This window comes from Trichoderma evansii (genome assembly GCF_050947405.1).
Source record: "Trichoderma evansii strain SZMC 28006 chromosome Unknown GGI43scaffold_31, whole genome shotgun sequence".
NCBI lineage: Eukaryota > Fungi > Ascomycota > Sordariomycetes > Hypocreales > Hypocreaceae > Trichoderma > Trichoderma evansii.
In genome coordinates, this window is record NW_028145175.1 from 305,060 (window position 1) to 318,197 (window position 13,138).

The window sequence follows — 13,138 nt, forward strand, 5'->3', positions numbered from 1 at the left end:
TGCCGGTGAAACGTAGGTTTGGAAGCGTGTGGTGTATGCGAGATGCATCTTAGTACACAGTAGCACGTCGCAGCAGCTGCGGTTTGTCGGGCAGGCCGACGAGCTGCCACAGGGCGGGTGCAGCGTCTCGGACACCGCCGGGCCTCTGCGTAGTGGCCTCCAGTGCTGTCTCTGGCCCGTCGCTCACACTGTCGCAACACTCAGCCACACCCTCTTCCCGCCAGATCTAGCGCTGGCCTTGGCCTTGCATGCATCGTCTGCCGGCACTAGGCACAACGGCCAGGGAAGCTGAGAAATAAGATTCTTCTCGGCCTGATCGACAATGCGAGCCGCGCTGTTTCTGATTTTTTTAGACGCCTAGACGGGGGTGAAGTTTTTTCAGACCTCTCGCTTTCCTGCTGTTTTGGGCACGCTGCTGCAAGCGAAGCCCGATGGTTTCCAGCCCTGCAGCACAAATATTTGCAGACAACTCACAGACGCTCACACAAACTCACAGGGCCTTGCTCGCCTGAGCTTGCGCCGGCGGCATATGGATATGGGGGTGAAGCGAAGCGACGGGCCACTCACCTCACTCACTCTCGGTGCTACGGTATACCTGCTGGATGGGGGTCATTAAAGCCACACCATAACCGAACCCTTGGAATCGGTATCGCATCGGCCCAAGGGGAGACTGCGTGTAAATCCGAGGTTCATCACAGTTAGGATTAGTTAGTATTAGTTTAGAGGCGTGTAATTCACAACTCAAATAACGATAGTTGCAACACTCGCTCAGCGTCACAGCCAACGCCGAGTCTCGTGACGTTGCCAATCGGCCAACTCGGGGCCCCGTCGGCGTCTGGGCACAGCGCATCCCCGGAATCGCGGGTCCGGAACGCCATGTTCGCACTTCGCTCCAACTCGCCCCAAACCCGCCGCAAGCCCAGCCCAGCCCAGCCCAGCTCCTCCGCGCGATTCCCATGGCTTCCACTAAATGTTGTTTTACTGCGCTTGCTTGCTGGGCTAAGGCTGTTCATCTGCCGCAGGACCCTCCCGTGCCGCGCCGCGGATATCGGGGCAGAGGCGAAGTTTTCAGTTTCATTTCGTCTGTTCGTCAAAAAGTAAGCTGTAGATCGGAATATGCCGCCAGCGGAACGGCGGGTCATGTTTGCGAGTTGCCCGGTTGCTGAGGCCGACATTGTTCACAACGTCACTGCTGCCGTCATGGCTTAGATGATGCTCTCTAATCTCCTCGGCGTTTTGGCTGGTTGCTGAATAGTAGGACTAATTACTGCTAACGTAGGCACTGACATGCCGTCAATGTGTCAGTCATTTGTCAAGAGAGTTAAAAAAAAAATGGGGACCTTGTGTGATGGTATGAAACTCCTTCAGGATACATAGATGAGTTGATGCCTAGTCAGCCGTCGAGTCGTGAAAACGAAAAGACACAAACAAATGCAGCGCCGAGTAGGACGACAGACGGCCCAATAGTGCGATTCAACACACTATGGATCTATGGATATGGATATGGATATGGATCCTCCACAACATCCAATATAATGGCGATACACACATGCCACCCCCAGCCCACGGCATGCCAGATGCGATGCATCACATCAGCCCAGTGTCCAGGAGCCAGTCAATCTGAGATCAGCCGCATCGAACATGGTGCTAGGCATGAAGAGACGTGCCGAGCAAGGTGACACGTGCATGCGATGGGAGCCGCTACTGCTGCTAGCATTGGTGATGGATTCAGTCGGTACCGATATCGCGCTACAGTTCAGCTGCTCACCCATTGAATGAATGAATGATTGATTGATTCATCCATTCATCCAATGTCTCCCATGCGAGTTTCAGCTCCGTCCAGCCCAGCCAAGCACTGCCCAAAACCCAAAACCCCACAATCTCATTCATCCTCTCCATCTCTCCTCTACAGTATTCTCATCCACTCACGACCATCAACCCCTCGCTCGTATATACGCTGGAGCCTCTCCTCCGGTCTAGATTGTGCCAGTGTGGCTCATTCTCACCTCGCCGGCTCCACCACCTCGGATCGCCTTTACCCGCCGATGCAGATCCGTTCTAGGCCTTACAGGTAACCAGCAATCGGTGCCCCCCTGCCACGTGGAGTCTATCCCATCCTTTGCATGCCTCGATGCTGCTCCGACTGCGCTGCTGCAACAGTCAAAATCCCCCCTTGCAAGAGGATGAACAGAAAGACAAAGATGGTAAAAATAAATCCAGCCCGTCTGAAAGTTTGCATCGGCACGCCCGTTGGTCGGATGCGCTGCGTCGCAAAGCTGCCCTGCCCAGCTGCGACGGGCCTCTGCATGCATGTAACTTGCATGTGCAGTTCCCTACTTATGGTACCTGATGGCTCCAGTCCTATTTTTTTTTTTTCCGCGGACACCACCAGCAGCACAGCGAAGCGAAGCGCTGTTGACCACTAGACATAGGGCTGCTACTGCGCTACTGCATTACTGTACTACCTACTGCGCTGCTGCTGCTAACTAGCAAATTTTTAGTGGTTGGTGGCTGCAGTCTGGCTGGCTGGTGCTATTTTAATCCCATTCCTGGCTGCTGTTCCGCTGTGCAGGGATCCCGCCAGTCTCGACGGGGTGTTTGGCTAGTAAACGCAAACGCTCCTCCTCGTGCTCAGTTGCTGAGTCTCCAGAGCACAACCCCGGATTCCAGCAACCATTGGACACGGAGGCCAGCCTTGCTGTTTTGCCAGGTTGAGCACCACAACCCAATCGCCTAGCATCGGGTCAACTTTTTGCAGCTTTTGTCTCTGTTTTTTTCCTGTTTTTCAGGCATCGGGTACAGGTGTCATTTTGCTAGGCAAACATTGGCAACTGGTGAGTCGTAGCGCCATAGAGAGCCCAAGACCCTGCATAGCGCATAAGTGTCCAACCACATGACTCCTCGAACCACTCAGTCGCTTCACCACGAGATGCACTCTGTCGGGCTGCTGCTTGGATAGCCCTGCTTAACAAAAATCCCAATATTCATTTCTTTTTTGCTTTGGGTTCTGATGAGTCACGATATCTATTGTACTTGTACATATATTAGCACCTAAATACTATACTAGGTAAGATGACTGCAGCCGATATATTGCCAATAGGCCCTATACTCGCATATACGGCTGAAATCTTCCCCTCTCTCCTCTGTTGCTCAGGCGTGCTCAGGCATACCCAAAACTACACTAGCAACATCAAAGTTGTAAATTGGGTCATGACTCTCTCAACTCAACCCACTATCTACTATCCAGCTCAAGCTCCGTATTAGGCATAGTAATTCGTATGTTGTGTTTAGACAGCATCGACGCGTCACGCATCACGAGACCAACACAGCTCTGCTCCTGTCTCCCGTCAGCCAAGCCCGAATACGTTGAGCTATACGCTGAGCTCGTGAGTCATCATTGATATTTGGTGGATAATCATGGAGATACTTGGCACATGGACACGTTGACACATAATTTGGTTCACAAGGAGGCATTTACATCTTTTGAGTGAATACGTGATGCTGTATTTCAAGGCCACCACTTTGATAGTTTCAATTACCCCCATTCAGAGGCCAACCCATTTCCCAGTACGTTTGGTTGTACAGTACAAAAACTCAGAAAAAGCAATGACCCGCGCCCATAGTGAAGAAAAAGCCCAAATCGTAACAAACAACGCGAATAACACATTATGTCGACCCGACTCAGCGGCAATGCGCTTAGCCACCGAAACCGTACAGGGTGCGGCCCTGTCGTTTCAGGGCGTAGACAACGTCTAGTGATGTGACGGTCTTTCGCTTGGCGTGCTCAGTGTATGTGACGGCATCACGGATGACGCCCTCGAGGAAGGACTTGAGGACACCACGGGTCTCCTCGTAGATCACTGTAGAAGAGATGTGTTAGACACTTGATGCATCTTGTAATGAGACAACTATGGCAACTTACTGGCAGAGATACGCTTGACACCACCACGACGAGCGAGACGTCGGATAGCGGGCTTGGTAATACCCTGGATGTTGTCACGAAGAATCTTACGGTGACGCTTGGCACCACCCTTGCCGAGGCCCTTGCCACCCTTGCCGCCTGTAATGTAAATGTTAGCCAAATGCTAAAGAGACTCTGTGTGTATGGAGTGGCGATGGTTGATGGTTCGGAGACGCGTTCAAGTCCGAGGCTGAGGCCAAGGCTGCGGCCCCGGATAGCTACCGGGCAGCCGGAACCATGGCACGTCTCCATCCATCAATCAATCAATGGCAGAGTGATGATTGGTGTAGAGGTAGGTATAGTGTATACTTACGTCCAGTCATGATGATAGAAGTGGGTTGTTTTAAAGTTGAGATGTAGAATTCCGCGATAATTTACGCGAAATGGAGATCGAGATGTATAAACGGTCGTATCGAAAAAGAGGGGAGGGAAAAGGCTGTTGAGCTCGTGGCAACACGCCAGTTTAAATAACAGCGGCCCAAATCACTGATCGATTTCCAGAGGGCGAAAAAAACGGGGGGCCCAGGGCGCCTGTGGAGCCGCGCGCAGCTGCGGTGGGTTCCGCGTTACTGATCTTGCGAACAACACTGATTTTGGCTCAGAAAAAAAATGCGACGCAGCAAGGTACGTACCCTTTTCCCTTTTTTTATTTGGCGTGCCTTTTTTTATTTGCAGGCGCTAAAGACAGAGTGGGGGCGGCACGTCTTTTTTTGTCTCGAATAAACACGATTTATTCACGTCCAATCTAATTGCAGCATTTTTATGTGTGGTTTTTTTTTTTGTGCTGCAAGTTTATTCGTGGCACCCTTGTCGATCTGGAGAATGAGGCACGAGACACGCTATTACGTCCACCTTGAGGATACTGCGTGCTAGTGATGCTGTGATGCTGTGCCCATGGAGGGAGATCCAGCTGAGTCTGCCTTGTTTGACGTGTACGGCTGCGTAGTGGCAACGGGGCAAAGCTCTACTGCTGCCGGCACTGCTGTGGGAGTGGCTCCTGGCAGTTGGATCTGGGGCTCGTGATTCCACACTGGAGTGGTGATGCTGTGTTTGTTGTAGCAGTAGCAGTATTATTAGTATCATACAATTGTATACAGCGTGATGGCTTCGTCACTAGATAGAGTACTGATATCACATATATCATCATAGTATATTCTCAGTTACAGTCACAATACTCTATCAATCATACATGGATCTCTTTGTCTGTGCTCTTCGTCATATACGTGTATCAAGACATATACAGTTATTTTTAGCAGCCCTTGTTGGTGCCACTGCGTAGCTTCTTTGTCTTATCCATCCTCACGTCACTGTCCGGATTTGTAATTAGATACACATTAAGCTGGTGTCTATAAAGTTTTGCCTGTAATTGGGAATGTACTCCAAAGCCAAAAGAGTGGCACCATATATCACAACTTCAAATTAGCTAAATATTCAAGCAGAATAAACTAAAATGACGCAACACCACAATAGAGCCAATCAAAAATAATACATGCACTCCAATATTAAAATACAATATACAAAATTAATTACATCTTCAAAACTACTCAAACGCATCCCATAATCAAGATTTCTCGTCTCAAATCTCAGATCTCGCTCTCCCATGTAGGGTAGCTGAGATGCTACCGTAGCCAGATGGATGGATGGATAAATGCACAGGTACGTACATGCGGCTAGTGGCAGGCTGCAAATCGAATCTTGGCTGCGATCGTAAAAAAAAGGGCGAATAAAAAAAAAACAAACCGCGGATGGACCAATCAGAAAAAAGGACGCGCTCGTCCCTTTTTTTTCCTGCTGGCCTGCATCAGCACATTTTAGTGCCTAGCGCATGTGGGGGCGCGTTTTGATCCACGATACAGAATCCCCGTTACGTTGTTGCTCCTCTAGCGGTCCCTAGCCGAAGCTTTGCCAGTTCCTCCCTTTTTTTACCTGCGCCCACCGACGCGGGTGCACGACCCACCCTGAAAAATAACTGCGCGCGCCACTGCCACTAACGCCCAGCGAGAAAAAAGCGAAACAAGGCCCCCCAACCAGCGCCCAGATCAGCCGCCACCGCTAGACTCAACTATTAAAGGTCCTCCCCCGCCTGCCGCTTCTCCGAATCTTTCCCTTCTGCACTACACTTCTTCTGCCCCACCAAGCATCATCGTTTTTTATCATCACCAAAAAACACATCACAACAGTCATCATGGCTCGTACCAAGCAGACTGCCCGTAAGTCCACTGGTGGCAAGGCTCCCCGCAAGCAGCTCGCCTCCAAGGCCGCCCGCAAGAGCGCTCCCTCCACCGGAGGTGTCAAGAAGCCTCACCGTTATAAGCCCGGTACCGTCGCTCTCCGTGAGATTCGACGATACCAGAAGAGCACTGAGCTCCTGATCCGCAAGCTCCCCTTCCAGCGTCTGGTAAGTTGATAGTCCATCACTCCATTATCACATCATCGATGCTAATACATAACAGGTTCGTGAGATTGCCCAGGACTTCAAGAGCGACCTCCGCTTCCAGTCTTCCGCCATTGGCGCCCTCCAGGAGTCCGTCGAGTCTTACCTCGTCTCCCTCTTCGAGGACACCAACCTGTGCGCCATCCACGCCAAGCGTGTCACCATCCAGAGCAAGGACATCCAGCTCGCCCGCCGTCTCCGCGGTGAGCGCAACTAAGAAGCTCATAGAGGGCTTTTTCTTTGATTTGAGTGGGATACCAAGATGGAGGAGAGACATGACTTTTGCTTTTAACACGAGTGTTTATGGGGTCAAGGGATAATCCAAGGCGTTAACAATGAGACTTTTGTTTTTTACTATTCCCAATTTTATGGTTCGGGATGTATATTACATGCGCAGCCTGGGAAAAAAGGATCTGCCTAAATGCAATCGGGGCTCAATGCCTCACGGTTTAACGAATCATAATACTTTGCAAACCTCATTCTATCTTCTCTCGCACTGTGACTTCTCATCGTATGCTCTCTAAAATCGTGGTCTTTCCATTATGCGCCACCGTAGATTAGGCAGCAATTTCCGTGGCTGACCCAGTTCCGACACGGTGGTGATCTTCGAGATGCGCGTAGCGCTTGTTGTCTCCCCTCGCTGATTCAGATTAGTGGCGCACGCGTCAGCTCAGCTGTGGAAGCGCAAGACCCATTTGTCGCGATGGCCAGCAACAAATAACGCGTAGTAGCTTCTAAATGAATGACGGAAAAAAAAAAAAGAGCAAGAAAATATCGTCTATTTACATGTAGCGAGGCAAGACATCTCCATCGACCTTTATGCTCATTATTTGCTGTTCGCAGGTCTCTCAACTTGCGTCATTTCCCCCAGAACGTCATGTCGATTGCTTGGGACCAAGCGGTGCAAAAGAAGCAGTAAAGGCAGCAGCAACAAGAAAAGCAAGAGAAGAGACAGAGGTAATCCAAATAGCAGAAGCAGTACAAATCGGCGTAAATGAGAAGCCTCTCGCAAAAACGGCTACAACTGTTGATGTCATGGTAATACGTGTATAGATACGTGTATAGGCAGCTGTGTTCTAACCACTTGGCATCACCATGCAATGAAATCCTCAATTATTGTTAACATCTCTGCGTAGCCCTTTTTATTTTTGATAGCCTAGTCTAACTAAATAGCAGTAAATTAAGTACAATACCTCATATGCGCACGCGTCGCCTTCCATTTGTATACACACACGTCTCCTCTCCCATCTATGCTAACGAGTTGACATAATAAGTCGGCAGCTGCGTGAGCACGTCGAAGCCACCGGTGCCTACTCGTCCCAGCTTGCCCATCACCAGGCGACTACTTGGTGTCGTCAGGTCGTCCCAGTCACCGTCCATCAGCGCATCCTTGAGGAATCCGAGCGTAGTCTCGAAACTCATCTTGGTAAAGGGGCTCACGTTGCCTCTCAGGCCCATGCGGCTAAAGGCTGTGAAGTCGCCGTTTCTCGTCATGTGGTCGGCAATCAGGTTCAAGTGGCGGTTATCGACCTTGATACCGTGACCTCCAAAGACTCCAGACAGCTCCTGCACAATGTTGCTGCGGCAAGCCTCCACACCATAGACTTCCAGCACGGCAGCAATGTCGTTGGTCTGGATTCGGTGCGGGTCGATAAAGTCGCTGTATCGGTGCATCGCTCGGAGGTTGACTCCTGTGGTGTTGATGGCCGTCTTGCCCTTCTCCTGAGCCACCAAGCACGATTCAATGCCAGCCACTTGCTGCACCACCGTCTGGCGGACTGCGTCCTCGACAATGTTGAGCATAAGGACCTTGGGAATGTTGACGTCAAACTCGAGCGTCACATTGCACCACTCGCCGCGCTTGTCGTCGCACTGGAAGTCCGTAGCCTCCACGTAATTCTTAAGTACGCGCTCCTTTCGCGCTCTCGATGACCATAATGTGCCGTCCTCGTCGCTGTCCTCATCGCCTTGCTCCTTATCCACAGCATTTGAGCCAGCGCCGTTGTCTGCAGCTTCGTCATCTGAGTCATCCTCTGCTCCTCTTGACATGTCCTTCTGGATAGCGTCATCGTCGTCGTCATTGGGTCCATAGGAGACGGCCTGGCCTCGGTTGGCACGTCGCTTCGCTCCGGCAGCGTCGTTATCGTCGTCGTCGTCATCGTCGTCGTCGTCATCCGCACCACGCTCTGCCGCTCCTTCAGCTCGGGCTGTCTCGACAGTTCCCACCTTGACACCAATTTCGGGAGTTCCCGTGGTTGTCTGTGTCTGACGCTTCTTGACCTCCCTCTTCATGATTGCCAGGATGTTGCGCAGAAGCTTCTTCTCCACCGTGCCCATGATATCCGAGACACTGACTGCGTAGGTGGCAGAGTATTCTGATGCTGGGAAGAACTTGAGATTGATCTTGTAGATCTTGGCAAGGCCGCGGACCTTGCCCTTGCCCACCATTTCCTCAACCACGACACCGTCCAGCACTTGGCTCAGGCGCAGCACACTGATAGACTTGGAAAAGACCTCGATATCCTGTTCTGATAGCTCGGCAATGGGGTATAGTGTCATTGCTGGCGTGGAAATCGTCTTACTGGCAGTCATTAAGATTTCTCTCAGACGGGGGATACCCAGAGTCACGTTCTTGGCTGAGTGACCAGCCAAATGGAAAGTATTTAGTGTCATCTGTGTAGACGGCTCACCAATAGACTGACCGGCAACAATGCCGACGGCTTCTCCAGGCTCAACCAACGACCGCAGATACTTCATGGCGAAAAGCATCTCCGCATTCTTCTTGTTCAGCGTCACCTGGTTAAGATTAGAGACGGCCTTGTCTTGGCTATTCTTTTCCCGCACAAGCCCATCGGGGTTTTCTTTCAGATATTCCGTCATGGCCTCGTAGAATGTTTCTGAAGTGGCAAATGCATTGGTAGCGGGATCGAAGCTGGCTGTCAGAGGGTCTTTTCCATTCGGGTCATTGGCCTTGGCGTGCTTCACGGCGCTCTTCATGTATTTCTGGAATGCCTGGCGGTTGGCACCAAGGCGCTCGCCTACTTTAGGATCGTACTTGAGCTGTGCCGCCTCCGAAGTCACGTTCTGCAAGATAAACTTGAAGTCCTTCAGGTAGTTTTGCTTTGTAATGTCCAATCCATCTTCACCGTACAGGAACTGGATTAGTGAGCCGTCCGCATCTCTTACTGATGTGTCGTAAGAGACTGTAAGGCCTTCCATTCCCTTGATAATACAACGCTGTAGATAACCTGAACGAGATGTCTTGACAGCTGTGTCAATCAAACCCTCACGTCCTGCCATGTGATGGAAGTAGTACTCCTGTGGTCGGATACCAGTCAAGAATCGGTTCACAATGTAACCACCAGCTCTAATGTTCGTCTCAAATGGTCGGAAGCAAGGAAGCGACTTTCCGCTAACCATTAGCGGTACACGTCTACCTTCCAAGACCTGCTGTCCCAGGTTGCAGGAAATGAGGGAAGCGTTGACACGAGATCCCTTAGCACCGGAAGTAGTCATGGCCTGCATCTGGTTTTTGGGGAAGCTCTTCTCGAGACCGTTGGGAATCAGCGCCTTCTGTACGGCATCTGTAATGTCCTTTGTTCCCTGGTTCATCAAGAGATCGAGGCCCTCCTGTTTGCGTTCATCGCGCATAACCTCCTCAAGACGCTCTAGCAGGAGCGGATTCAGCGGATCTTCCTGCTTCTCTAGAGAGACGTAGTTGGCGGCAATGCCGAGTCCTAGATGGTCGGCCGCAACAAGCTCCCGTCGTCGTGCCGCCTCTCCCTCCGCCGTCAGCCTCAAATCGTCCATTCCACATGAAAAGGCTCTCATGCTGAGGTATCTGGTGAGCAGACGACCCAAGCTACTGAGCAGTTTACCGGCAACGGACGGTCCGTATATCTCATGTACGGCGTGGATCAAACCGCTTGAGCTGGGTCCGATCTGAGACTTGTCGAGAATACCCGTTATGAATTCACCGTCTTGGATAAGCACAACTCCTTCCTCCGAGTTTTTGCCCCATTGCTCCGCCTTGAGTTGAGTGTTTTCACTCATGGTCAGTCCTCCGCAGTTGGGTGGCCTGATGTTTGCCAGAATTGTGCTAATGACCTGCTTTCCTGTCCATCTTGGCACCGGCTTGATGACGGCAGGTGGTGCAAGCTGGAGTCGCTCTCCCAGGATATGGCCGCTCTCTGGACGAAGGGCGCTGTATACCAGCTGCTGGTAGTCGCTGCGGGTGAAGAAAGTGTCTCGACTGCAAAGTGAGACGGAAACTGAAATGTGATCTTGAATCAGACCTCTCAGTGGCTTTCCTGCAGTGCCTGACAAGTACTGGTGGTCGGTGTCGGCAATTTGCAATGCTTCTACACGGGCCACCTCGTTCTGTGGGAAATGCATGTTCATTTCATCACCGTCGAAATCGGCATTGTAGGTGTTACAGTTGGCGTAATGCATTCGAATTGTCTTTTCACCCGGTAGAACGCGGACTCGGTGTCCCATGATGGACGGCTTGTGTAGTGTGGGCTGACGGTTCATCAGGACAACGTCACCGTTGGTTAGATGGCGGTGGACCTTCTTGTTCTTCATGCGAGCTGCGCTGCTGTTCGTGGGCGCCAAGAGCTGGTTGGCAAGAGAAATACGGTCGTCCACCGACTTGTTGCGAAGGTTAACAATCTGGCCGTTTTCATTTTCAATAGCGAAAGCTCCCGGCCACTTGTCCACACCATTGATGACAGCTTGCTGCATGTCCTTGAAGTTGTGGCTCGTCACGGGCTCGGGATAGGTCAGCTTCTTTGCAAATACCGGAGGAACACCGATTTCGTTGGTTTCAATGTTGGGATCTGGTGAAATAACACTTCTGGCTGCGTAGTTGACTCGCTTTCCCATCATGTTCTTTCGGAAGAGACCCTCCTTCTTCTCAAGTAGCTGCTTGATTCCTTCCTCGTTTCGCGCACCAGCTGCTCCTTGCACAGGATTCTTGTTTTTGTCGATCAATGAGTTTACTGCGTCTTGAAGTTCTGTCCAAGCTTGGTGCATGTTTGTAATGTCTGACCTTTTCTCTTCAAGAGCCTTGTAAACGTGAGCAATCCTTGAGCAGCAGGCGAGGATGTTTTTGTAAAGTCCATTTTGCTGAGCTTCAGAGATTTGTGAGTCTCCAGTTCTGGCTTCTGGTCGGAAACGGTTCGGTGGCACCAGGATAACTTTGATAAAGAACATATCAGGAGTGACTCTTGATGAGCTCTGTGTAGGAGGCTTGGCGTTGTAAACGAGCGAGAGCAAATCTTGCTCCTTGTTGAATAGCTCCTCTAGTCGTGCCTTGACCTCCATTGAGCTGATATATCTTTGCGAATCCTCTCCAGCACCGGCATCATCGTCGTCATCCGCGTCTCCCATTTCGATATCTTGGCTTTCGGGAGGAGGCGAAACTTCTGAGCCATTGATCTGAACGGTACCGTTTTTGCCACCCTTGGATTTCTTCGATGATGCACGATTGTGGACTCGGGTCATCGCATCACCGAATTTAAGGGCTTTCTGTGCCATCTTTGCCTTTTCTTTTGAGGAGAGGGCCTTTTCGAAAATTTTGACAAATCGGTCCTTTCGGTACGTCGGGGAAATACCACCACAGCTGGAGCATGTCCTCTTCTTGATAATCTCGGCAAGGAAATCCTTGATGATTTCACGGCGCATTTCGTAAGCGCCTTCATGCTTGCCTCGCTTGGCGTCGCCCCTCTTCAGCTTGATGCCCTGAAGACATTTGCGGACATATTTTTCTCTTTGTCGGGTAACGCTGTCGATGCTGGATTCCTCCTCCTCGGCCTCGCTGGGTCCCTCTCCCAACGCTTCCTGGATTTCCACAGCTAGCTCGTTCTCTCCAATAGTAGCTACCATGTGGGCTTCACGGATAAGGCCATGGTGAAGCAGGCGCAATTGGCAGGTGTATTTATGCAGGTCCTTAGGAGGTAGACGGAAGCCCTTGCAGTAGACGCAAGTTGCACGGAGTAGTCGATAGGCCTGGTCCAGGAACACTGGGTGGTAGACGGGGACTGGGAGTTGGATATGGCCTGGATGTCCCGGGCAATTGGACTGATTCAGGTTGCAAGTAGCACATCTAGCAAGCAATTAGAAGCTTTGACTACGGCACAAACAGAAAAAAAGATTTTACTTACGGTGCATCGCCCCATGATCCCAACGCCGGGTCATACAGACCTCCAGGCACAGGATTCAGAAGGTTATCAAACGTGCTTTCATTCTCGATGCGCTTCACCGAGATGGCTTGGATCTCTTTGGCGGAGAGGAAGGTAAACTCCACGCTCTCCACCTCTGAGGCGACGGGCTGCGCAATATTCATGGTGAATTCAGGATCTTGGCTGAGCAACGGGCTGATCCTGGCGAGCTTGCTGAAGCCATGCCAATCTTTTACACAGTCAATTGGTGAGAGACGCCGGTACCACTAGAATTTTTTGGCGGTGGAACCAGGCAAAATTTTTAGTGTGGGTGGTGGGTAGGATGGCATCCCCACAGCAAGGCTCCAGGACTACTGCAGTGTCAGCTCCTCTACCGCGAGAGCTACAAGCAATTATGCTGCTAACGGCAAATCTCTGTCCACCTTTGGCAGCGTCACGTTTCACATTTCGTTGACCGCAAAGCCTCGCCCGGCCATTTACTGTCGATTTAACATACAGAGCACGATTTATGAATTTACGATAAAGAAACGCACTATAGAGCTACAAACGCCGCTGTCCTTG

General features: G+C 51.1%; 3 protein-coding genes across 3 annotated transcripts; 1 reads left to right on the forward strand and 2 right to left on the reverse strand.

The window, feature by feature from the left end:
• Window positions 1–3,481: 3,481 nt before the first annotated feature.
• On the reverse strand, window positions 3,482–4,537 carry GGI43DRAFT_417702 (histone H4). The gene is made up of 3 exons (XM_083207452.1): window positions 4,275–4,537; window positions 3,923–4,060; window positions 3,482–3,860 (listed from the first exon to the last, which is right to left on the reverse strand). Exons 1-3 carry the CDS (start codon window positions 4,282–4,284, stop codon window positions 3,697–3,699), a joined length of 312 nt encoding a protein of 103 aa, XP_083055827.1. The 5' UTR covers window positions 4,285–4,537; the 3' UTR covers window positions 3,482–3,696.
• A 1,535-nt stretch (window positions 4,538–6,072) lies between these two features.
• On the forward strand, window positions 6,073–6,874 carry GGI43DRAFT_417706 (histone H3). Its single transcript, XM_083207453.1, has 2 exons — window positions 6,073–6,359; window positions 6,415–6,874. Exons 1-2 carry the CDS (start codon window positions 6,147–6,149, stop codon window positions 6,610–6,612), a joined length of 411 nt encoding a protein of 136 aa, XP_083055828.1. The 5' UTR covers window positions 6,073–6,146; the 3' UTR covers window positions 6,613–6,874.
• A 671-nt stretch (window positions 6,875–7,545) lies between these two features.
• Window positions 7,546–12,878, reverse strand: GGI43DRAFT_267682 (DNA-directed RNA polymerase I core subunit RPA190). Its single transcript, XM_083201042.1, has 2 exons — window positions 12,560–12,878; window positions 7,546–12,501 (listed from the first exon to the last, which is right to left on the reverse strand). The coding sequence occupies exons 1-2, from the start codon at window positions 12,739–12,741 to the stop codon at window positions 7,644–7,646; spliced, it is 5,040 nt and encodes a 1,679-aa protein (XP_083055829.1). The 5' UTR covers window positions 12,742–12,878; the 3' UTR covers window positions 7,546–7,643.
• Window positions 12,879–13,138: the final 260 nt, after the last annotated feature.

Coding starts and splice junctions, on each gene's coding strand:
- GGI43DRAFT_417702 (XM_083207452.1), bottom strand. Junction 3,861..3,922: donor TGTCAAGCGTATCTCTGCCA/GTAAGTTGCCAT, acceptor TCTCTTCTACAG/TGATCTACGAGGAGACCCGT.
- GGI43DRAFT_417706 (XM_083207453.1), top strand. CDS start 6,147: ATGGCTCGTACCAAGCAGACTGCCCGTAAGTCCACTGGTGGCAAGGCT. Junction 6,360..6,414: donor AGCTCCCCTTCCAGCGTCTG/GTAAGTTGATAG, acceptor AATACATAACAG/GTTCGTGAGATTGCCCAGGA.
- GGI43DRAFT_267682 (XM_083201042.1), bottom strand. CDS start 12,741: ATGAATATTGCGCAGCCCGTCGCCTCAGAGGTGGAGAGCGTGGAGTTT. Junction 12,502..12,559: donor GGATCATGGGGCGATGCACC/GTAAGTAAAATC, acceptor ATTGCTTGCTAG/ATGTGCTACTTGCAACCTGA.